At 40.9% G+C, this 26,821-nt stretch overlaps 1 protein-coding gene across 1 annotated transcript in view; it reads right to left on the reverse strand.

Moving 5' to 3' along the window:
* The window catches only part of DNAH9 (dynein axonemal heavy chain 9), a gene marked incomplete at its 5' end in the record, with an annotated part of 234,306 nt that overhangs the window by 14,917 nt on the left and 192,568 nt on the right, over positions 1-26,821 (reverse strand). Inside the window, 6 exons of the mRNA XM_081938079.1 lie at positions 193-375; positions 6,949-7,119; positions 7,986-8,177; positions 11,820-12,011; positions 14,245-14,472; positions 25,143-25,270. Of these exons, the coding sequence (XP_081794205.1) occupies positions 193-375; positions 6,949-7,119; positions 7,986-8,177; positions 11,820-12,011; positions 14,245-14,472; positions 25,143-25,270 (1,094 nt within the window). The remainder of the gene's footprint in view (positions 1-192; positions 376-6,948; positions 7,120-7,985; positions 8,178-11,819; positions 12,012-14,244; positions 14,473-25,142; positions 25,271-26,821) is intronic.

A 26,821-nucleotide genomic window follows, 5' to 3' on the forward strand; every position in this document is an offset into this window, starting at 1 on the left:
CTATTTTCCCTACAATAGCTGTGCGAGCTGGATTAAAAGAAAGAAAGAAAGAAAGAAAGAAAGAAAGAAAGAAAGAAAGAAAGAAAGAAAGAAAGAAAGAAAGAGGCTACCCCTCATAAACTGAGTGTTTTCCTGTCATCTCTAAATTGTGTTCAAAATTGTACAAAAAGTGAAGTGTGGGGGTGTCTGTACCTTCAGTCCCAGGTCCAGCTCTCTCAGTGACCGCTTAATCTCACAAGTGAGAAAGTTCATGCGTTCGCATTCTTGGAAGGCAACCACAATGTATGGTGTTCTCTCTTCTACTTTGGCCATCAGCTCAGGAATGTTAAACTCATCCGTCAATTTCTCCAGGATGTCATCAAGCAGCACCTTCACCTATGTGCCAGAGTGAGGAAATATTGCTGAAACTTACCTACACAAGTTATTAACAACTTGAACTAGGCTTAGAGAAGTTAATTTCCCCTTATTGAAGAAAAGCTGAGTAAGTCCAAGCTTGGGCTCCTTTAATCAAGCCATCTGACAGACTATTACATCTACAAGCATTCATGAGTTTCCATGTACATAAATGGTTTTGAAAATGGCCACACGTTATGCAGATATTCTTTTTTCCCTCTCCTTGATTCTCTGTGCCTGTGCCTCAATTTCAGTTCTAATCTGAATATAGATGAAGTTATAAAAGGAAGGGGGAAGAAACATTGGAGCACACCTCCTTAAGACTCATTTTATTCAGCAATTGTCAAATGCAATAATTCAGAGGCAGTGGTAATCTGGTTTTATTTTAGTGTGGACCTTTCTTTTGCTTCAGGCTGCAATTTGGCAAGATCAATTGTTGGCAAGATTTGGAAATTGGTCTAGAAGGACCACCGCTGAAAGAGAGTGAGGAGGGTCCAGGATGAAGATCCCTGGCACCAGCCTACCTAGACAAGAGGTTAGGTCAATGGAGTTTGAGTATCTGAGAAGTATTAAGATTTCACATATACCCCATGAAATGCTCAGTCTGTCTGCCAGTGATTCAAAGGAATGGCCTCAAATGTGAGAGGAGGTAGGTGACTAATAAGTTCAATTTAAGGTGAGAGGCAAGTTGGGGTTAAAGCTCCAACTGCTCAGGTATAAGTGGCAAAGTCCCTGAAGGCCCTGAGGGTTTGCACCATGGTAGATGTAGGAGTTAACCAAGCTGAGCCCAAGGAAGGGGTCAAATGTATCATCAATCTTGAGTCCCTACGCATCCACAAGAGATCAAAGTCCAGCCTACTTGGAATTCTGTTGACACTTATCTGTCACCAATTTGCTTTGATCATTAGTCGTTCAGGTTCTTGTAGGGAGCTTTAGTTTACAATAAATTCATTTGAATTTCACGGACTCCTGATTTTCTACACTTGACGGTAGAAAGGGTGTGATATCTGTACACAAATGGGATTGGTTGCAAGGTGAGGCTAAGCTGATACTCCAATAATTGGCCTGAGTTTTAGACTGATAGTGAAATCAATGGAAATATGACAGAAAGCATCCTATACACACAGACCTTGCTTAATGACCAATTGCTTAGCAACCATTCAAAGTTACGATAGGCTTCCCAAGAGCTATGTATGACTGAGTTCCAGAGTTTCAACAGCTGCACCTCCTCCTGCATGGTCACACGGTCATATTTTGAGTGCTTCACAACCAGTTTGTATTTACAGCCATTTGCAGCATTCTGCAGTCACAAGACCTCAACTTTCCAGCATTTACTTCTGGGTTCCGGCAAAAAAACACTCACAGAAGAAAATGGGTTGACTTAACAACTCTGACATTCACTTAACAACTATTTACATACAGGGTTATAAAAATGGGCAGAGTCATATGGTGACCCACTTAATGAACACCATGACTTACAACCATAATTCTGGGCTCAATTATGATCATACATCAGGGACTATCTGTAGAGCATTTCAGAAGAAGAGAGCCTCCCAATGTGGTAGCGGTGTCAACCTGGTTTCTCCAACCTGCAAGCCAGGTTAACTGCACTGGGGGTGTCCTTGGCCTCCAGATGCTGATGATTAATGCCAGATTTGTCTGTAATAAATGTACCTATTTCAGAGAGCATTCTCTTCATGCTCTACACCAGTGTTTCTCAAACTTGGTGACTTTAAGTCCTGTGGACTTCAACTCCCAGAATCCCCCAGCCAGCTGTGCTGGCTGGGGGATTCTGGGAGTTGAAGTCCACAGGACTTAAAGTCACCAAGTTTGAGAAACACTGCTCTACACCATCTGTTATTCCATTTTAATATACAGTAGCTAAATTGTATACTCATTTCAAGGGTGTTATGACTGTTATTTAATCAATTATTTCAACCATAGCATAAATGTTTTATACATTCATCTAAATTATGCGATATAGGCCACCAAGAGTTGTTACATTGCTGTGGGATACAAATGCAATCAATCAATTGTAACGTGAATCATTGCATCATGCTGCAAACTATACAAGAAATATAGCTTAACTGCCAGATTTTGGATGAGTTGGGTGATAATGTAATTAGCATTCCTAATATACTTTGAAGCATTCCCTACAACTACAGAAAATGTATCTCCATTTCCCAGCCCATCATTTCTAATCAGTCGGAACTAATAATCACAAATCAGAAACTGATTAAATTCATCCAAATTTTGGTTCCTATAATAAGGGTATGTAATTTTCCCTGGGAAGACAACTAAAAACAGCTGTTCAGTGGCATGTCAAGAGCCACAATCCCAAAAATAGTAGGAGAAAGAGGAGGAAGGGCAAAAAAAGGAATTTTGAAATATATATATATACACACACACATACATACACATACACACACACACACACACATGTGTATGTTTTCGTAGATTTTCACGGGTGTAGGTATGCTGGTTTTGTTGTGTTCAGGTCTTTTCCTGTGTAAGATTGAGATTGTCTTGGCAACATTTCAACGAGGTCTCACTCGCCATCTTCAGGCTGGGATTTGGGCTTAAAGTGTGATCAGAGCTGCCGTCTTTCTATAAATCTTGGTGGGGGCATGTGGAGTGCTGGCTTTGTTTCAGTAAGTGGAATGATTGGTTGTATAGTTGTATCATGATTAGTAGATTGGTACTGATTGGTGCTGGCTGTGTGTCTATTGTTGTTTCATGTTGTAACGGCCTGGGTGGTGGGTGGGGCTCATTTGTTGACTAGGGCTGGTTTCCTAGGTGGGAGGTATCGTCATATTTATTTATGTTTTATATATATATAAAATTTTAAGATATTAAGATATACGAAAGAACAAGAGGGAGGTTTAGAAACTGAAGGGTGGTAGTAAAAGGTATGTGTAAACAATATGAAATAATGAAAATGAAATGTAATAACTATGAGTAATAATATTATGCCTATTTGTATTGAAATGTATGATACCCAGGTATCACACCATTCACGCATTGATATGTATAAATAATATAAAATAAAAAACTTGATGGGGAAAAAAAAGAAATAGGATGTAACAAAACCCTCGTGTTTGTGTTAACAAGAATGAATATTGAAGACTTCCGGTTCCGGCGGCTACCAGCGACGAGCAAGTGATTGCTCGCTCCGGCTCCCCGGTGTGCTTCCCCACTTCTTGGGGGGCACAGGACGCCCCGTAGAGGCATCCTGCCGGAGGGGTGGCACCGCGGGGGATCCCTGGATCAGCGGCGGCCGGCGGGAAGTCCCCCGCATCGCCCAAGGCACCAGGGAGCAGATCGGAGGATGCGTGGGCGTCTCGCTGAAAGGCTGTGCAGAGAATGAGCAAGCAGAAGGAAGCAGCTGCGGTGTGGTGAGGCGCAAACCCCCCTCCACTCCCTTTACCCTTCCCAGCAGTTTAAAACCTTTTCTTTCGGCTAGCTTGAGAGGCGCGGCTGGAGGGAGGGGGATTTCCCCCCCCCCTCGGACAGGCGGCTTGGAACAATTTTGCTCTCAGCCCCAGGGGAAGGAGGAGGGGGGAGAGCCAACCAATGATGCCACACCCTTGCTTAAAGTGACTTTCTTTGAACTTAACCCCTTAATGTACTGATGATCTGAAAACTTTGGGAACTTTGGAAACTTTGTTATGCCCCTAGACCCGAAGCTGGCAGGGCAAGATGGCACACTTCCATTGTCTTCATGAACTGTGAAACCTGATTCCACCTTTAAAAATTCAGGCTTCCGGTCTTTGTCTCCGTGCTACTCAGATAAATCTCTTGTGGACTGCTATTCTTTGAACTCCCTGGAGTGAAAAACTTTGCTCTACTGCCAGGGTGATTAGAGAAACTCTCTTCTGCCTGGACCTTCTGCCTCCTGGACTCATCTGGCTGCTCTGCCGCTCTAACTGTCCATTCTCTACACTGACTGAACTCTTTATTCTATAAACAATGCCTCCTAAAAGACCACCTCCTGGAAAGCCTGGCTTTGCTACCTCTGTCCCGACATCAGCAACTTCCAGCCCTGCTGCACAATCAAACATAACAGACCTGATGCAACCTAAAAGTACAGAGATGGATTTGCAACAAATGCTTCAGCAACTATTACAGGGACAAGAGGAAATCAAGAAACAACTAAAGGAGATGAAACAAGAAATTAAAGAGAATCAGGCCCAAATTTATAAGAACTCACAGAGATTGGACTTTTTGGAGGGCGGGGCGGCTGAGATGAGGGAGGGGGTGGAGGCGGTGCAAAAGGGAAACAAAGAACTTGATACCCAATAAATGAAAATAGAATTTGAGAGAATGTCCTTTTATCTTAGATTTCAAAACGTGATGGAAACAGACGATGAAAACATAAGGGACATCATGACAAATATTTTGGCTGAATATATTCATAAAGAAAAACAACAGATGGAATGGGAGATAGATCTGGTTTATAGAGTGAACTCAGCCTATGCTAGAACACACAACGTACCCAGGGAGGTACATATTAAATTCCTTAGAAAAACCACAAGAGACGAAATTCTGGGTGCACAAAGGGGGCAAGCCTTGACATACCATGATAGGGAAATAACCATTCTGAAGCAGATCCCCAAGAAAGTGAGGGAAAAAAGAAAAAATTATTTGCAATTAGCGAATAAATTATACCAGAAAGGGGTGTGGTTCAGATGGTTGATGCCTGAAGGTATGTTAATATTCTGGGAGGAGACAAGAATTAGAATCAACACACCCATAGAGGCACAGGCCTTTATGGAAAAAAACAAAACACACGTAGAAAAAATAGAAGATCCTACAACAGATATGCAGGACACGGGAGGGGCCGGAGCTCTGTCGGCGGGGGGAGATGGGGCAATACCAAGAAAGCTCAGATCACAAAAATGAATAAGAAAATCTTTTTGACACAAACTGATCGAAAGTACTAATGGAATTAACATGTGGACTATATACTACTATGTATTAAACTGACTGAAAGTACCAATGGAATTAATATGCTGACTATATATGATCATGTATTAATGACATTTACCCAGATGTATACTATGAGTTTGGAGGGAGGGGCGCCTACCACACTTTGCAACTGCCAAAATTTGTATACTTTTTCCACTACCTTTTCCCCTGTAAATCTTAAAAAAAAACAATAAAACTATGTTTAAAAAAAAAAAAGAATGAATATTGAAAAATAAATGCCTGATAATGGAAGAAATATAGAGTAACTAAGAATTATTGATAGTTTTATTTTACTTGACTGATCAAAGCAACAATCAGTCTTCCCAATGAAGTGAGTTTGTACGTATTCCCCACATTCCATGAGAAAAGCATCCTACCAGACAATATTCAACAAGATATCCAGATTACAACTATCCCAACATTCCCTCTGTTGGTAACTCTGAACTGTGCAATAAACATCCAAGATCTTTTTAATTAACAAATTATAAACAACTGACCTAACTAATCTGATTACATAGCTTTTATTTGGAGTTGAATATGTGTAGTTGTCACATTCTCTTAGTAGTCTCGGAACACTATAACCATTGTTGCACTGAAGATGGCATTTAATTTCGTTGTACGAGGTGCAATGACAATAAAGTGAACTAAACTAAACACTGGTTGCGCAGCATCTGAATTTTGATCACATGACCTTGGGGATGCTGTGATGGCGGTAAGTGCAAGGACCAATTGTAAGTCACTTTTTCCAGTGCTGTTGTTAACTTTGAACAGTTACTAAATGAATGGTTGCAAGTTGAGGATGACCTGCCCATCTTGCCTAGCCAATGTTCCTAGCAGTGTCCTAGTTCTCCATTATTGCCAAGTGGTCTAAGGAAGTCCTGTAACTTGCTGGGCTTCTTTTTTTTTTTTTGCAAAGTAGCAAGGCTCTATACTTTCCCACATCAAATTTCCATTCTTTTCCTGTACATTGCAGCAGCAGGCATGAAAGGAAGATCTGCTTCTTCCATCTCTATAAATAAGCACAATTTGTTGCATGTACATACATGCAACAAATTGCACTCATTTTCTTTAAGAGATTCCTCTGCTATTTAGAATAACAAATCAGCTAAGGTCATAAAGCATAGCTGTGTATTATGTCTGTTAAGGGGATGGCAGCCTGATAGAGCATGTAAAACTCCAGGATCTTCCCTGGAACCCATGATGGCTTCCCAGTATTGTGACTATCTGGCTAATAGTGAACTCCCTGTGTGAGCATCTCATGACCTGAACCTCTTGGGGTTGAAATGAAATAAAATAAAATCATCTACATGGAAAGGAAACAAGTGAAGTGTGGTGGACTAGAGGTGGAGCTCTTGCCTCACAATCAGGAGGCTGTGAGTTTGATCCTAGGTAGAGGCAGATATTCCTCTCTCTGGGCATGTTGAGATTATATCTGCTGAATATAATTCATTGGCGACAGGAAGGGCATCCAGCCATTAAACACTCAGCTCAATTCAGTTGCCCAGACTCCACCCTGCAAAGGATTATGGGATCATTAAATGACAATGATGATGATGGAAAGGAGACAAGTATGTCCTCCTCACTCACCTTCTCTTCCCGAGTGGTTCCTACACCTTCTCCAAGATTAGTGTCCCGAGGTTGTAGCTCCAAAACAGTACGGAAAAGCTTCTCTGATGTTTGAGTTAAGAAGCCAATTTCTGCATTGGGGTGAAGGCCGTATAGATATGGAGATTCAGGAGGTAGGGCATCATCTATATACTAGGCAGGAAAATGATATGTACACTCAGCAAATGACAAGTACCACATATTCATTCATTCATTCATTCATTCATTCATTCATTCATTCATCATTCATTCATTCATTCATTCATCATATTTATATATCTGCCAATCTCATAGTTAAGTGACTCTGAGTGGCATGTAATGCCATCAGTCATCTGCAGTTTTATTGAACCTCTAAGTTAAACTAAATCATCACGATGCTGTATTTGTAAGCAGATGAGCCCTGTCCAAATTAAAATTGTAATTAATTATAATTAATAATTAGGCATTTTCAACCTAATACATTTTCCAGTATATTTTGGTACGCATCTGTCTCAGTCCTAATTAGAATACAGTTTTGATAACTGAATGTGTAAAATTTTCAAAAATATTCTAAAATAATAATAGTGAGGATAAAGACGCTAGGAAATTCCTAAACATGGCTACATATAGTATAGTACAGTTACAAAGACAGAGACGTTAGCATCTTCCAGACATTTTGACCCAAATCCCCTTAGTTCCAGCCAGCATGGTCAATAGCAAAGATCAATGAGAGCTGTGCCCAAAACATCTAGAGAAACCTGATAGCCTGGATTGCAATTCAAAACTATTTTTGAGTTAACAGATAAAAACTTTCAATAGCCCTCCTAAGGCTAGAGAAACACCACCACAAATGCTTTTTTTCCCCTCTATCCTTGTACGAACTGGACAAGGACACGGCTAACTGTCATTTTACAATCGGATAGCATTATGGAGACCAAAACAGCAGATCTTGCTTAAAGCTCTGAATCCCTAAATTGCTTCCTTGTATGGCTATGAACTCCAACATAGATCAGAGCAGGCTGAGTAAAATGCAAGACTACCTGATGATAACCATTGTAGTCCATGTTTCGTGGGAGGGGAAATCCAGGAGCCAATAAAAACTCTTCTTCCAGCAATTCAGGCTTGATAAATTCTTCTAAGTAGGATTTACAGAGACGCCTATCCCAATCATCTGTAATGTGACCCCCGTACATGATCTCTCCAAAGAGGTACCGGAGGTCATCGTAGGGAACCTAAATGCCAAGAAGGAAAGTTAGTTGGGACAGTTCCTTACAGTGTAGCAGCAGGCAATTCTTTCTACACAGCCTTTGGAAATCTTAAAGCGGGAGTTTGTTTTTGGAGGAAACTGGGTATAATATAACAGTTAGGCAATTCCAGGCAACACCAGAGAGATTGCATTTAGAGATGCCCCAGACTGTGGAACAGACTTTGTATGTGTGTATAAATGTATGTGTGTGTAGAACTGAAAAATAGTAGGAGTGTTGCTGAAAATGGGCGTTGGTTCTTACCTGATACGCTCATTTGCTGGTAGAGTAGAGACAGCAGCCAGACTGGGTATGCTCTATCCATTAACCAATCGGACTGAGTCTACACTTATGATGTCATTGGGCCCTTGTGGCTCCTCCCCAGTTTCAGATGAAGGAAAACTGTATACTCAAGTGAGAATTGTGAGCAAAAAGTGAAAGTCCATAGTCACTGGATCTCTTTCCTCCGCACAAGGAATTCCCTCGCGTGACCCATACCAGGGCGGGGCTGGCTGCTGTCTCTACTCTACCAGAAAATGAGCGTATCCAGTAAGAACCAATGCCCATTTTCCTGTTATCGTAGAGATAGCAGCCAGACTGGGATGTACCAAAGACTGGGCTGTCCATAGGGTGGGAAATTGTAAAAAAGGTCCGTTAGGGCACAAGCACTTGTTGTAGCACCCTGCACCCAAAAGCCATGTTAGCCGACGCATACTTGTCCAACTTGTAATGACATATGAAGACTGTGGAGACACCAAGGTGGCCGCCCAGCAAACTTCTTCCAAGCCGCAGATGTCACAGCTGTAATGTTTGCAGGGACCTGTATGGATTGAAGTTCATAAGACAATTTAATTCAGGCTCTTATCCAGCACCCGAGACTAGACAATGAAGCCTTGGTACCCAAGGAGGCCTGGCGAAAGGAGATGAAGAGAGCTTCCGAGTGGCGGAGCGAGGTGCGGTCAATGTAGATCTTGAGGGCACGATGTACGTCAAGAGTGTACCACTTGCGCTCCCTCTTGTGACGGGGAGACAGACAGAAATCAGGTAAGGTCAACTCCTGACCTCGGTGGAAACAGCTATTGACCTTCGGTATGAATGTCGGGTCCAGTCTTAAGACAACTCGGTCTGGATGGAACACGCACAAGTCATGCCTGACTGAAAGAGCAGCCAAATCAGAAATACATCTGGCTGAGGTTACAGCCACCAAAACCAGCGTTTTAAAGGACAACAGTTTCAAAGAAGTAGATCTCATAGGTTCAAAGGGCGCGGAAGTCAAAGCCTCTAGGACACGAGGCAAGTCCCAAGTCAGATATCTATGTATGGCAGGGGTACGCAGGTTGGATGGTCCACGAAAAAGCTCCAGATCAAGGGGTGAGAAGGCAGATGTTCGGATGCCAGGCCATCCAGAACAGAGGCCAGAGTGGCCACCTGTCGGCACAGCGTGTTAGGGGTAAGTCCCTGATTAAGCCCCCTCTGCAGGAAGTCCAATATCTGCGAAATGGATGCTCTAAGTCCCCCACTCTAAGTCCCCCACGTGGCATCATAAATGTGGTTAGTAGAGCTTCTGCGTGATGCCTGAATGGTAGCAATAACATCGAGGGAGATGTTATCGGCTGTTAAGGCTTGCCGTTCAATCGCCATGTGGTTAACTGCAGCCATTGGGGGTCGGGATGACAAACTGACTCTTGGTGTAGAGACAGGAGAGACAGAGAGATGTGCCATGGAGTGGAGATTGACAGAGTCACTAGGTCGGTATACTAAGGCCGGTGTGGCCAATTCGGCGCTAGCAGCAACAGTTCTGCCTCCTGCTCCAGCATTTTTTGAATTGCCCTCTGAATGAGGGGAAGGGGAGGAAATGCGTACAGGAGACTCCTGGGCCACTGACATCTGAGAGCATCTACTCCTTCTGCCATCGGGGTCCATGAACCTCGAGTAATACCTGGGTACCTGGTTGTTGTCTGCCATTGCGAACAGGCCTAGGACTGGGAGTCCGAACCGTAGTGTCAGTCGATGGAAGAGGCTCAGATGGATGGTTCACTCCGCCTGATCTATCGATGTCCAGCCCAGACTGTCTGCTTGGATGTTGGAGACCCCTGAGATGTGTTCTGCCCTGAGAGATGACAGGTGAGATTCCGCCCACTGGCATAACTGGTTGGATTCCTGCATCAGGGACCAGGAACGAGTTCCCCCCTGTCTGTTTATGTGTGCCTTGGTCATGGTATTGTCCGTGAGGACTAATATGTGACGGGCCTGAACTCTGTGGTGGAAGTGTCTGAGGGTGAGGCGAACCACCTGCAATTCTAGCCAATTTATGCTGTTTTGGCTCTCTTCAAGGGACCACTGACCCTGAGCCACTAGGTCCTGCATGTGTACCCCCCATCCTGGGGGGGGCAGTTAGAATATGTTGTTTTTGGGACCTCTGAAATTCTTTCTCAAGGGACTTCTGCCTGCGCTCTTCTGCCCTGGTAGTCGCTTTAAAGACCTTGGGGTTTACTCCTGAGGAAGGGGCCTCTTTGGCTTGCCTCTTCCTGCTGCTCTTTGCCCCTGATGGCCCTCCTCTAATCCTGCATTCGTATCCATAGCTGGATCAGCCATTTCCCCAAACATAAATCAACAGCCCAATAAGATAGGCAACAGTCTCACCCATTTGCTGGCCAGGTGCTCATGATCCGGTCCATCTGGGGTGATCCCTCATTGCTGGGCACTCCAAACGGCTGCTGTAGAGTTCGCACCTTTTTTAAAGCATCCAAAATGGGCGACTTTTTTCTCTGAGGCTTTTCCAGGCCTCAAAATGGCCACTGCTATCTTCGCGGGCTTTTCCGACCCAAAAAATGGCTGCTGATACTAAGTGTGGCCAGGCGATTTGCAGAATGGCCAATGGACTCGCCTGGAATCGCTGCACGCGAAACGGCCAGTCGCGCATCCCTCCGAGTGCCCAGAATCAAGGAGCACCACAGGGAAAACAGCCGTGGAGCTGTAGCTCGTGAGCTGGCTGATCTGATTGCAAGGCAGGCTTCCTGAGCAAACTCGTGGCTGCAGGCAGTCAGACGGCTGAGGAGAAGCAGCCAGAGATCAGTTTTGAATTTCCCTCCAATTTGTAGAATAAAGGATTATTTAAGGAACCAATTTAAAGGAACAACAAATTTTTTTGGAAAAATTCACCAATTAAAGATATAATTAAATAATTTGGAGGAGAGATCAATTCTCACAGCCAGTCCAGGTTGGACTGAGTCTGAAACTGGGGAGGAGCCACAAGGGCCCGATGACATCATAATTGTAGACTCAGTCCAATTGGTTAATGGACAGAGCGTACCCAGTCTGCCTGCTATCTCTACGATAACAGGAAAACAAGTCTTTCCCCGTTCCTTAGACTGAAACACATTTATCTAGGCACTCAATCAAATATTTTTCAGAGAAATGTCCTAGTACGAGCCTGCCAGGCTAGTTAGGAAGATTCACAGAAATAGGATGATTAGATGAAAAGCATATTCTTTTCTGAAGTCACAAAAAAAGGAGGGAAAGATGGCACATTGATAGAGAATGCTGCCCCAACCCCTCAAAAAAAACCACCCTCTAGTGATCATCTATTAGAAATTGCTGCACATCATTCTAGTACATGATTCAGTTCACCTTAGAAGTGGCTTCCAGGTAATTGTATAGAACATTGACAGAAATGGTGAGGTCCCCAATGTTAAATGGGTATGAACGATTCCAGCCCTGAGGGCCAAATTTGCGCCTTTCTGCTACCACAGCATGGAAATAACAGAGGGCAAAAAGGATGCTCTTGAACTCATTCTCACGGGTACACATCTCCAGCGTGTCCTGCAGGAAAAGAAAAGTTGGTTTCCATAATAAGTACCAACTAAGTCAGGTGTGTTCAACTCGCAGCCCTGGATAGTTAGTAATAAGCCCCCACAAGATCATAATAAAAAAATATTTAAAAATAAAGGAAGTTTGTTATTTATATACATTAACTATATTATATATTTCATATGGTGTCAAAGACAATTCCACTTCAGTCAATGCAGACCAGCCAAAAGATTGGACAACCATGATCTAAGTCAGGGGTGTCCAAACTTGGGAACTTTAAGACTTGTGGACTTCAACTCCCACAATTCCGCAGCCACAAGTCTTAAAGTTCCCAAGTTTGGACACCCCTGATCTAAGTCTTTAGGTAGGAGCCAAATGAAATGAAGAAAAAGAATGACACCCTGATCCACATAAAAATTGGATAACAGTATCTGGGAGTATGAAAATCTCCACTCATCTTCATTACTTGAATGGATCTGAGAAGTTGTGAGAATGCCACGTTGACTTCCAGACTTACTCAATTTATTTTCCATTGATAATTCATTTTGGTCGCTTTCATGCTAACATTTTTTCATTACTTATTAATAAATAGATTACTTAAAGATTTTTTTTTCTCTGAACAAATAAAATGTCACTTTATGGTTGTCACAATGCTTTTATCTGGTTTTTAAAAAGTCATCTGAATACTTGTAGCTGTTTAAATGCTCTCTCATACAGCCTGATCTTTTATGCTGCATAGGAATCTCTATTAGGTGATGGCTCTTCTTATAGTCTGCTTATAGTGTGGTTTGGAGACTAGATGGATAATTGCAGGAGTATTGTGACTGACAAATGTGCAACAAAAAGGGCTTGTTCTGTTTCAATTGTTTAGATAACTTTTTGCTCTAAATAAAATCATGGGAAAAGAATCTCCATGGATTGGAGTTGGGATCAATGAACATTATAAATTGATTAAATGTCTGCCATAACGATGTTCAAGAGCACTCTTGATTGTTTTTGACAGATTAACTGAAAATCAAAGAGCTGTTGGATGGTTAGCCAACACTCAATATTGTTTCCCATGTAAGTTGGAAATAGTGCTTACAAGCCTTGGGAATAATTTTTCCCCACAAATGTGCTTAGCGTCCTGGATGAAAAGTGAGACAAAGGCCTGAGTCATAATATTAGGACAAATATACCCTGTGCTTATTTATCCTCACACATTTCTCTACTTGCAAACTTGAAAGAACAACAGAATGCTTATGCAATGCAAAACCTACCATTTCTGTTTAAAAGGAATGTGGCAATAAACTCTTTCTAGACCTGTTTGTTTGTTTAATTATTTATTTATTTAGAACACTCAATATAGCCACTAATCATATAACTAGCTCTGGGCTGCTCCAATCATGTTTCAGCATCTCTATGTGAATGCATCTTGTACTGATTGAACTAGAAGCTCAAATCAGTTAAAAGAGGTACAGAGATACTGTCATAGCAGTATTGTAGGCTATGAAATGTTTTGTAAAAGAAATCAGCCATTTTGAGATACTACCTGATTTTCAGAAGCAAGAAAATAAATACTCCATCTTACCTCTCTTTCTGGAATATAGAATGTTTGTCTGTCTGTCTGTCTGTCTGTCTGTCTGTCTGTCTGTCTGTCTGACTGACTGACTGATTGATAGTTTCATATCTCACTTTTATTTTTTAGAAATCTCAAGGTGGTAAACCTACCCAATACTCCTTCCCCCTCCTATTTTATGATAAATTATAAATGATAGAAGATGGGAACAAAAGAAGCATGACAGCATTAATTCCCAGCCAGCCGTGCCAACTCAGACATCTAGTGCTTTTCCAGAAGAGTATTGAGTAATGACAAGAGCTGTTAGAAAGCTAAAAAGCAGAGCCCTCCCCCCCCCAAATGGCAATGCTTCAAACATCCTACATTCTAGACTAGTCTGGCTGAGAGCCTTGAGTTCAGAAAAATCATTCCCTTCTTCAAAGCAATACAAGTCAACGTACAAGAGGAAACGCTTGGCTAGTTTAGACAAACAGTGTTGGAAGGGACTTTGAGATTACATGCACAATTCAATTCTTGAGATGAGGTTCTAATTATGAGAGCTGCCTCACCCCAAAGAGCTAATACCTTGACACATTATAATAGGCCTGAATGGAGTTATCTAAATCCAGTTTCATAGCATTTCCTGGCCTGGCTCTGAAACAGCGCACCAAGAATCTCCCTGAGGTGGGAGCAAGGATAGAGGGATACCTGGTTAAAGTTGTCCAGAGCCTTGTGCAGGTTGGCATGCATCCCAGTTGGAGGTTCATTTGTGATTTTGATGGAATTCTCAAGGATACCCTGTGGTATCAGATGGCTTTCAGGAGAAGCTGCAGGTTCTGCACTGATAAAGATCCGGAAATCAGGGTGACTACCTTCACTGTGCTGCTCTAGTTTCTTCTCCAGAGAACTCAACCACTTGGCCACCAGGTGAATGTTCTAGGAGAGAAAGGCAAGGTTATTAAATCCTTCTCTTAAAGCAGCTGCTGCATCAATATCTTCCGGAAAATAAGAAGCACTGTGATGTACACACACACACACACACACACACACACACACACACACACACACACCAAAAAAAACCACCTTGCTTAATAGCTCTGAGCACTATAATTCACTTCCCCAGGAATTAGCTGCACATATACAATGTGGATTTTCTACACTTTGAAATGTAAATGATCAAGACAAATAACTAGCAATTAAGGAAACAGTTCTGAGTGTTTGTTTTCTTAGGGGTGATGATGGTATTCTGTTTGTTAGAATAATGTACTGTTACTGAAATAACATTATTTCCTCCAGACAAAACAAATTTCCAGTAAACAGCTGAAATAAAATTGCTTGATTATTTTCAATGAAATAATCCATCCTTGAAATCTAAGCTAGTTACCAGAAAATCAGATTTCACATCCTGCTCAGCTGAGGTCTTCAAATATTTGCAATGCTGGTACTTTTGTTCAGAATGACTCATTTCAGTTTTCCACCATTCCAGCCAGAGGTGGGTTGCCAATTATTTTACTAACGGTTTGGGCACGCTCCCGGGTGCGCGCGATACTTCTGCACATGTGCAGAAGCATCCAGGCGGGTGGACAGAGCCTCCCGCAGCCAATACTATCAGTTTGCCCGATCTGGGCTGAACCAGCGGCAACCCACCTCTGATTCCAGCATAGATTAGGCTGAGAAAGACTGACTGGCCCCAAATCACCCAGTGAGTTTTATATGGCAAGCTGAGACTGAGTCTTGCCACCAACTGTGATATCCATCCTACAGCGTATTGCCTTTTGATGTTATGTGAGAAAAATGTAAACATGACACCAGTATGGACACTATAAAAGAAAAAAAAATGTTTTCCTGGTTCTTTGTATAGGTAACTCCATTATGGAAGGCAAAAGCAAAGATATATTTCTTTGGCTAAAATAAATAAGTAATATATCTACGTGAATTAAGAAACCTTTATCAAACATTTAAACTTTGATCTAGGAGTGAAATGAAAGGAAGGCTTAAATTATTCTATCAAAATCGAGAAATCCAGAGCAGACATCTATCTCAAAGCCAGAAATACGGATGCAGAGATCCAAGGAGTTAGGATTTACAAAAGCAGACAGTTTCTAAACATGTCTTGCTTGTTTCCAGCACACAGAAAAATCTAATTTCCGACATAGCCCAGATTTCAATAAATAAGCAACGCTCATAACAATGGCGGAACGCTAGAGAAATATGAAACTGAACACATCTTCAGCAAGGCATATTATTTATCACAATTCACAGATCAGAGTGATAGCTTTAAGCTAGTAGAGAGCCATCAATTTAGATAATCAGGGTCTTTGTGTGAGGAAGAACAGCTGAAAAGTGTGGGGAATTTCTTATCTTAGAAATGGGAAGGACTTTAAAAACCTTTCACTTCCAAAATAAAAAAGGCTATTGTTTGGTAGCTTTCAGGTACAAATTAAAGCTTAGCTTCTGGGGATACATCTGAAAGACTCAAGAATACAACACAGCACAATCCTATTGCTAATAGAAGCTAATGTTCCTTTTTAAAAAAAAATGTTACGGCCTTTTGGGAATGAGGCTATTTCAAAAGCCAACTGCATGCCAAACCCCAGTAAGACCAAGTGTAGCGAGTCAAAGTGAAGCCATTCTAGGACAAGGAGAAAAAACTATATTGGAGTTTTCCCATTCGCTCGTAGCAGAGAACAAGTCCGTCCTTTTATCGAAATGAAATGTAACTAGCAGAACTAAAGTTATTGTTCTTTCTTCCGGTGGGCCTGGTATCCTCATTTTTAGCCATTAATCAAACTTCACCAGGTCTTTTTATTGGTAATATTGGTAGTATTCACACAATGGGAAAAAATGTTGTTCTGAGAGTAGAACAAGGCACTCGATCCAAACCAAACAGCATCCCTAACCAGTCTAGTATTTACTGTATGCTGCAATGCTGGAAGATACAGACTCACTTTCTAATTTGAAAGGGAAAGTGATGGGGACGGCTTACATTTCTGTTGTCTTATCACCACAGAACTAGGGGACATATCCAGACATAGTCAAATTAAGTCTGTCTTCCAGTGATGTTTCTGCCACTTCAGCTCCCAATGTCATCAGAGAACCAAAGGCAAGCTGGGATTGGCCAAAAAAAGGAGAGGCCATTCAGAAGTGACTTTGTCAAGGAGCCAAGATACTGACTCATGTCAGCAGTGAATGAGGTCCTCAAGATTATCAGGAAACTCTCTAAGTGCATGTTGGAAACCAAGTGAATCCATTGAGGCATCTGAGGCAGGTTCTCTGAATGGACCTGACCTTGTGGAGGAAAGGGCAACAGTTGTATCTGGGTCAGAAAGTGTTCTGCCACAATAAAGGATAGGTGGTTAATACCGTCTACATCTGGATCACCAAACTACTACTCAGAGGCAAAGGCCAGGTCTACATGTCCCTCAAGGCCATTCCTTCCATCCTCTGCATAGGGATACATGCCCAATCTGCCCATTCATCACCACCAAATTGTGGATGGATGTGGCCTTCCTACAAACAGACCTGGCATTAACCATCAGCAACTGAAGGCCAGGTGGTCCAGCAAACCGGTCCCCGTATCTCCTGGTAGAGGTAATCAAAGAAGAAACTACCAATAAATTGGGTACCTTTCTTCCTCTGAAATTAATTGGTCATTTAATATTATGCAAGTGTATGTGGGTTAGACTGTATGTGCTTGTGAATCAAATGACAAGAAAAAGAGTGAAATATATTCTCCAACCAATAAACATAAGGAGGGACCAATACCTCATTTGGAAAGGAAGTCCTGAAGAACAACACAAGGTAGAGCTTGGTGAGAAATAAGATTTCTGCTGGGAAAAGCAGAGTTAAGGTTTATATATACTGCATATTCAGTTATTGTAAATAAACCAAGTTATTAGTGGTTTAACTGAAGTTCTGGAACATTTCAGGAAGAACAGACCACAGGTTAAAGAAGAATGTAGTAAAATTAGAAACATGAACTTAACCTAGAACCCTAAATGCCTTAAAGGATATCATAGCAGAATTGAATCAAACACAGCATTAAGTGGATCAGCATAGTAAAACTGACTTGGAAAAGGATCAGGATATGGAGCCAGAGCACTACCAAGTGCTGCTCCACAAATGCACTGCCTGGATACATAGACATTTCATATGCTTTGAACTGAAAGCCAGCACCCAAGACTGCGTGCATTGGATCAATTAATGATAAGTGGAACTGGAAGAACAGAATGTCTTTATGAGCAGCAACTGTGCACTCTGACAGTCAGCAAAATCTTTCTCGTTTCAATTAATAGTTCAAAACAGCTCCTAGAGTTCCAAATTGCAAGGAAAAGACAAGAAATGAGAGTGTGGGCACAAGCTGAAGAGTGCAAACAATCCTCAGATTTCTAAGGGGGAAAAAAACCTTGACAGAACACAACAGGCACTTGTATACAGCATGATTAAGACAGCATAATTTAGGAACTTAGGCTTTTTACTGTGTCTCCCAGGCAATCTCGGGAACGCAGCTTTCATCATAATGAACGAGGCATGGTGGCTGTTTTTCTTCTGTTGTATTACATTTCTGGAAGATTATTTGGTTCAGCTGCCTGGGTGACATGTGACTGATTAAAATTGTCCAGATGCCAAGTTTTGTGTATCCCAAGACAGTTCTTGGAGCTTATTGGTGTTCAGAAAACAACAGGCACACACCCACACACCACTGAGTTATTTCTCACCAGTCTGCTAAAGCCACTTTACTGTTGCACTTCAAAAGGGTGCAAAACCCACCCGTTCTTGCTGCTGAACTTGGTGGAGTTTCTCTTGTTTATAACGAACTCCCTTTTTTTCTGGATTATTTGCAGAAAACACAGTAAGAAAGAGAGTCAAAGGATGAATGATTCAGAAGTCAAAGGACTTACAATTGTGATTGAGCCCACAATTACAGTTATAAAAGTCATGCCGCTCAGTGACATGAGTCATCACGTGGCCCCATCTGATTTTACAATTTTTTTTTGCAGTGGTCCTTAAGAAAACGCATAGTTGTTAAGCAAAATCATTTTTTCGCTATGGGATTTATTTATTTTTTGCAAGAAACCAGAATTAAGGAGAAGGTTCTGGCAAAACAGCATAAATTGCAGCCACCTAACCAGGAACATTGCAAACAGCTTTAAATGCAGGCCAGTTGCCAAGTGCTCACAATGCAATTATGTGAGCACAGAACAGGGACAGCTGTTGGAACTTTGATTCCAGGTCTTAAGTAGCTTCTGGGGGTTGTAAATTCAATGGTGACTAAGTAACTGGTTGTATGTCATTGACCACCTCTATCTATCGATACATTTTACAGATAGTCCTTGACTTATGACTAGTTGCTTTATACCCATTCAAAGTTATGATGAACCTCTCCAGAGGTAGGTATGATCTGGTTCTGAAGTTCCAATTGTCAGGATTCCCCTGCAAACATGTCATTGCTTTTCTCATCCTCTGCCATCCCATTCTCCTTCTGCCTTCAATTCATACGGAGTACTTACATCTCAGTAAGGAATTAGTCAATGAGTCAAACAGTTTTTGGAAATTGTAAAACTTAAATTTCATTCGTATGTTTTTCGTGATTCCATGGTTCATTTAAAAATGTTAAATTAAAAAAAAACCAAACACTACTTCTTTTGCAAAGGTGTGATCACCAGCTATTCCCGACTTTTGATGTTGAAAATTTCACATAATGTACATATTTCTCCTTTTGAAGATTACCATGGCTCTGTGGGAGAAAGGGAGCATATGCAAGCATGCTCCTGTTAGAAAGGTACCCAGTGAGTAGTATTGAAAGGAAAGAAGCTGCTTGTCTAACTTACCAGGGTAATGTCCAGAGACAGAAAAGGGAAATGCACATACAATAGACATATGTAGGTACTTGTTTTAAAACATTATTTGAAAAAAAAATGGTGTGCAATGGATTTCCATGGAAACAATGGTGGACACAGATTTGGTTTTTGGGGACCCGACAACCATGGAGAACAATTTGCTGTCAAACAGGTCAGTGCATCAAAATCCCTCTCTAGATAAAGGGGAGGAGCTGAGATCACCCATAGTGCTCTACACAGCCCCTACAATAAGACTGTAAAACAGCAGTCTCTGTCAAGTTTTAGAGTTCTTGGAACCAAAAGAGTTAGCTGTGCTTTAGGGTCTTCAAAGAGACACTGGGTTTGCCTTAATGCCCTTAATCACTTTAAGGAATGGCTTGTTAACTGGTTCTGAGTTCTTGTTGTTTTATATTAAGAACTTTTAGAAGAACAGGTTAGGGTCCTTTGTAAAAGAAGCTTCATAAGAACATCAAAAGTTATTCTGAAATAACCAGCGAAAGGGTGATTAGAATGTTGATTTTAGAAAGTTTTTAAAAGTCTAAGGGATCAGATGGATTTGAAATAAGATTTTGAAACTAATTGTAAGAATCCTTCATGTGGGTTGTTTAATATCCTATTAAAAATATATTAAGGTGTAAAAAAAATTCCTGTAGGAAAATATTGATGATTAGACAAAAACAAAAGATGAGGGCTACACACTAGAGGCAACCAGAAAGAATTAAATATTAAAATTTAAAGAGAGATCCACTAATATAGAATGGAGAAAAGTATATTAACTTTAGAAGAATTCGAGGATATTTGGCAACAGTACACTCAGAAAATTCTTTTAAGAGTGTTTACTATCATAAAAATGAGTTTAAAAGAGGTGATAGGAGTGGATACAGCAGAGAACCAACTTGTTTTTGGATATGGATTTTAAAATGACAAGATATACACATTATTATATGGAGGAGGAAATGTTGTATTTTTAGAGAAAATGATAAGTTACTCTGTAAACTGGAAAGAAATATGAAACTGATTCATTTGATTAAGATTAAAATAGACATTTTATTTTTGGTAACTCTTACTGGACTTTTGCTGATTAAGATTGAATGGCGAGGCTTTTTATATGTTTATAGATAAAAGATGAGATATGGGGAAAAGAGATATTTGACTGAAATATTAGAGAAAATGATGTTAATGAAAGTGTTTATAGTCATCCTGATAAAGATGGAAGCCATTTCTTACACATCTTTTTTCTTCTATATTTTTTATTTCTTTTCTCCCTTTCAATCTTTTTTCATTTTTTATGTTTTTCTTGGTTTGTATTAGTTTTTAATCTTGTTTTTAACCTTTAGTAAACGTTAGTATTAAAAAAGGACACTGATGTTGCTAAGGTAACTCTTAGAAATAGTAGCATAGAAACCAATAATTTATCTTATCACTGATCTTCTCCTACTCCTGTCAGTAGAGATGCAATGAAAATTTGTTGAATCCTTTCCATCTTCTATAGCTCAACCATCCCCAACCTGGCACACTCTAGATCACGGGTGTCAAACTCATTGTGTCATGTTGATGTCACATGACGTATCACAATATTTTTTGCCTTCCCAGAGCTGGGATGGACGTGGCCTGTGCGTGGTGCATCCAGCCCATAGGCTACCAGTTTGACACCCCTGCATCTAGATTGTTTTTCTTGTACCTCTGAGGGAATTCCATTTCCAAAATAGCTGACTGCATTGTGTATCATGATGTTAGTAGGATACCCAACATAGGCAACATAAGTTATAAAAATGCTGATTTTAAAAGCCACTCCTACCATAACTTTAAAATAAAATTCATAGTTTATTTGTTATCAATAACAATCAGTAATGATTATCTACCACATCAGAGGCAATATACCTCACAATATTAGTTGCCAATTATTGGATCATGATCAGAATGACTCCTGTCATTACTGTGATCTTTCTGAACACTTCTGATGTATCACTGCAACAAACAAGATGCCAGACCATATAAAAATTAAGTCTAATCCACCAGCTCTCTTCTATTTTGGGGAGATTTTCCCAACTTAAATCTAACTGTAGCATAAATATGTCCTTCCAACCTTTTTTGTCCTCCTGTACTACTATGACTTTGACCCCTCTTTTCCCTAATAGACACCTGAATAAACTTTAAGTTTTCCTTAGGTGGTCCAGGGTTAATGTTTTATCTCTTCAGCAGGCAACAAATCATTGGAAATTATTGTAGGTACAATCTCAGACACTTCTTTGACCATTTCATTAGAGCCAGGGAATGGAATTAGCCCAACACCTTCTGAGCAATAAATGTTACGCCAGTGTGGTTCGGGGTGGGTGTCTTTAAGTCAAAGGAATGGTCATATACCTTTTATGGCAGGAGTGTCAAACTCGATTTCACTGAGGGCCACATCAGGGTTGTGTTTGACCAGGGTGGGCATGCCCATCTTCATGTTACTTGCTCTGTTTTCAGCTGTGACGGCTATATTCAGCCCTCCTGGGCTCCATTTTTGCTGGCAGAGACACTGCGGGTCATTCCTTCGCTGATTCCAGGGGGCCCCATGGGCAGATCTAATCACCCCACAGGCTGGATCTGCCCCGCGGGCCTTAAGTCGGACACCTCTGTTTTAGGGGATGAGGTACACCAAATCTATGAGCTTTGAAACCTCTTTTGTGTAATCTCCCCTCTTAGAATCCTCCAAATTACACTGGTGGGTTAAGGAAAATAAGTATGATAAGCTTCCAAACCGCTGCTGTAAGTACAGTTCCCCCTATCCTCATTCAAATACGGGAAAATAGGTCAAAAAGACTCTCGTCAGTGCTCAGCTAATAAAATAATAATAATTTTAAAACTGCAGGTCCAACCAAAAATAATTGCATGTCCCTGTCTTAGCGGTATATTTTTCATTTTACTGATTATTCTAAGGGAAAACTACAGTACTAAAGGATCCACGTTACAGCATCCCCACTGGGCAGTTCCCCTTCCTCCCACCTCAAATAGACAATGCATTAAGTAAAAGCCTCAATAAAAGCCTCCATAAATGAATATGGAAACTGTTTTCTAAGATGCCATATACCTGTATCAGATATCAATTGAGAAGGGAGCATTAATCCTTATTTTTCTGTGCATTTCAACAATTCTAAAATTTGCTTTTCAAAAAAAAGGGCCCCCAAATCTCTTGATACAAACCAGGTGTGGTATGCACATAAATAAAGAAATAGCCTTGTCTCATGATTTGAAACACAAGAAGAAATTTGCCAATGCAATGAAGGCAGTGGTGGGATTCAAAATTTTTACTATCACTTCTGTGGCCGTGGCTTGGTGGGCATGGCAGGCGAAGGATATTGTAAAATCTCCATTCTCTCCCCACTCCAGGGGAAGGTTACTGCAAAATCCTCATTTCCTCCCAATCAACTGGGACTCGGGAGGCCGAGAATAGATGGGGGTGGGGCCATTCAGAGGTGGTATTTACCAGTTTTCCGAACTACTCAAAATTTCTGCTACTGGTTCTCCAGAATTGGTCAGAACCTGCTGAATACCACCTCTGAATGAATGGTCTAGCACCCCTAAGAGGCAAATTTCTCCCAAAAGTGTTCTGTTTCCTATTTATATTTCCATTACATCATACAAGGTATTTTCTGAATGGAAAGAAAGCATCTCTGCAGAGTGCCCAAGTGCATTTTATTCTGGTGGCGGGCAAAATATATAGTTTATTCATGCCAGAAGGCACATGGTGAGGTTTATTTATGTTAGGATGATAACGCACAGAGGTTTCCATTGGCAAAAGAATGCTAAGTTACCTTGAAACCTCTTCAGGGCTGCAAAGTAATCCTTAGAGAGTCAGAAGCATGGTGTACTATTTCTACCCTGATGGCTGGTAAAAGCCAAAGACATAAAAATGATCATGTCCACCTAAATGCCTTTTTATGTGCCCAATTTAAACACAGTCTGGAAATTCTAGAATGCAAATTTGGTTGGCAAAGAATTCAAGGTTGAAGGTAATTGTTTCTTAAGTGGGGAAGGGGCGGTTGCTTGGTTGGTTTCTTATGCAAACAAGCCTTCCACTTCTTAATGCTTAACAAGTAAACCAATTACTTAACATGCAACAGGGAAATTTCTGCCAAGTCCTTTGATCAGTGCACTGCTATGGTTGAGCAGTTCATTGTGATTTAATTTAGTACATGAACCCAATTCAGTCTCCATATTAATGTATGAAAATGGGACAAAACATAGGCATTTTTGTTAAGCACATTGTGGAAGGAAGATAATGGCATTCTGATTAATAAGCAAAGACTACAGTTAAGTTAAGAAAAGCTACAGTAGTGCTTATATTCTTTCCCCAAAAATTTTGGCTTTCTGACTATGATGTATTTCACAAATTAAGACAGGAAACAGGATTTAAAGAAAGAAAAGAACATTTAGGACCAATGACAAACATATTCTATTCTATTCCATTCCATTCCATTCTATGTCATCCATTTCTTCACACATAAAACATCAGAGAGAAACGGCTTGCTATTAAGGCCCTTTGCATAAGGTGCTGAAGAAAACCACAGAAATACAGACCAGAACAAATATTGCTGCAGAAAAAATATTATGGAATAATAATATGAATGAAAATCCACCATGAACTGCAGTAGAAGGGACATTTCCATCTCATTTACTGTATCCCCTCAATCCTCTGGGCTAGAAGAGAAACATACTTTGTAAAGGGTATCATTGACTAAATTCTTCAAAAACAGCAAAAATTAGGTACATCAGGATTGGTGGACTTCCTTAAACGTGAGTGCCTGATTAATGAAAATATGTACATAGTTGACATGGCTTTAATAATTAATGAAACCAATGAAATTCTCACCCACTCATCAATCCAACCCCCCCCCCAATTTAAATGAGCCACATTTGCATGATTATATAGAAAGAGCCAATATATAAGCAATTGTGTGGCTCAGTGATAGTTGCCATCCTCATTCTTGAAGCTGAAATGCTATCCTCAAAACCTCTTCCCTTCTCCCTTGAGACTACAGTCTCAATAGTTCAGTCTCTAAACACAGCTCAGCCTGGGCAGAGAATTCAACTTGCTGAGCATTTGTTGCACATTTTCTTGGAAGTTAATTTCTGTACCTTAAAATTATGAAAGTAAATTGCAGCGAATCATGCCTGATGATATGCCAAAACAATAAATGGTGACAGGAGAAGAATTTTCAGGGATCAGAGGGCACAGCTTCAGGGTACACTGCACACTGCTCTCTCTCTCTCCTTGGCAGATGCCAGAAAAATGAAAAATATGCAGAATATGCGCAACTAATTTCAACTTTTCTTGATGAAGAATTGAAATTCATGTTGGTATATCCTTTCCTACACACACACACAAAATAAAGTAGTATACATAATCGTATCAGCCATTAGAATGTGAATTGTACATTCAGCAATGTATGTAGGTGGGTAGGAATCCCACCTGTCATTTTGGAATGAAGAATGCAAATTAAATGTACTGATGTAAAAGCTAAATGAACAGCAGCTTTTCCCAAGACAGCGCCATCCAGATGTTTTTTTTTAAGTCTGCAAACTCCATTTATTCTTAGCCACCCAAATAAGGGTCACACAGGCTGGTATTTCTACAGAGTTCTAAGCAGCAGAAAGACTGGGAGATTTGTCAAAGAGTGATTTGTTCTACTCCGGATTGCTCCTGCTTTCACCTCTCTGGATAACAGATGGCTTGAAGGCAGACAAGAGACCTCTTCTCCCAAGCCAAAAGAGAACACAGACCTGCAAGATAACCCAGTGTCCTTCTGCTGCTCCCAGGTCGAGGGCTTGTTCTGCTACTATCTCTTGACCTTGCCCCAGTGAGACATTATGGAAATTCCGGTTGTTAAATGTGTAGCCAAGTTTCTTTCCTGAAAGGAAAAAGTAAGTGTTTCAGTCCAGAGAAAAACAGTGCCAGCAACTCACAGTAGATTGGCAGCCACAGATTTAGCTTTGTACCAGATCTACTACGTTGATTAGCTGTGCAGGCCGATCCTACATGGGATTGAAGTATACAACAAATAGAGGTATGTAGGTGTTAATCCTCCCCCCATTTCTCTTCCTGCCTAAAATCCTGTGACTAAACCTCATGGACAAAACTGCTGTTTAATTTCCCCAAGTGCATGGCTGCAAATAGTACTTTATATCTTCATAGATTGAGATGGTGTTTGGGAACAATATTGATCTACATCCTAAAATGATTATCTCCCATGGTGCTCCTGGCTGTTTCTTAAGGCAACTTCAGTAATTGCAGTCTAAATTGCTGTGAGCTGGCAATGGGGCCTGAATGGTTATCCCCTTGCTTCTTGGTCCTCCCATCCATGCAAAGAAAGCAAGCCTCTTTAGATGACTCCCAGGTAGTGTTTCCTAACAGTGCCTGTTTTTAAGGACTGTTCCATCCTCACAAATCTCTTTGCCTTTCCTTTGTTTTCCCAGATATTTGCACATGGATGCCTTCACACCTCAATTTCCACAGTATCTCCTTTATACTACACAGACCTTTTTTTACTTTTTTCCTCTGATTACTGTACAATTGTTGCTCTGATGCTATAGTAATTAAAGGAACAAGAAATGGGAAGTTCGTTTGCTCCTGAATTCCTTTGTAAGATAATGTGGGATGGTGATGGGCTGAGTGGGGTAGGAAGGGAAGGGGTGAAAAAAAGCACGCACACACACACACACACACACACACACACACACACACACCCTTACTGGGATTTGAACCTGGGCTGTATTACATATTAGGCAGATGTGTTAGCCACTAAGCCACAGGCTCTCCTCCTTATCAGCTGAGCCAGGGAAATAGGTATGTATTTGTGTTACAAGCCCTGGTGTGCCCAAATATGGGAGGGAGCTCACTACTCCCCCTTTCTGTCCTTCGGCTCATTACAGAAGACCATCCAGGCAGAAAACCATATTTTTATTTTTAATGTTGCCTTTGCTATGTTTGTGTTGTATTTGTGCTGATAAATAAATAAAGGAAGACTAGTATAGATCTATTTCAAGCTATTTAGCTCTCATCAGCTAGCCATACCCTTACTGGGATTCAAACCTGGGCTGTACTACATATTAGGCAGCTGTGTTAGCCACTAAGCCACAGGCTCTCCTCCTTATCAGCTGAGCCAGGGAAATAGGTATATATATATATGCTGGTTTTGTTGTATTCGGGTCTTTTCCCATGTAAGATTGAGATTGTCTTGGCAACGTTTCAGCAAGATCTCACTCGCCATCTTCAGGCTGTTGTTTGTTAACAATAGCCTGAAGATGGCGAGTGAGATCTCGCTGAAACGTTGCCAAGACAATCTCAATCTTACATGGGAAAAGACCCGAATACAACAAAACCAGCATACCTACACCTGTGAAAATCTACGAAAACATATATAATTAATTAATTATGGAAGCTATCGAAATAGAGAAACACC

The sequence above is a fragment of the Natrix helvetica genome (assembly GCF_964273705.1).
Source record: "Natrix helvetica genome assembly, chromosome: 1".
Taxonomy (NCBI): Eukaryota; Metazoa; Chordata; class Lepidosauria; order Squamata; family Natricidae; genus Natrix; species Natrix helvetica.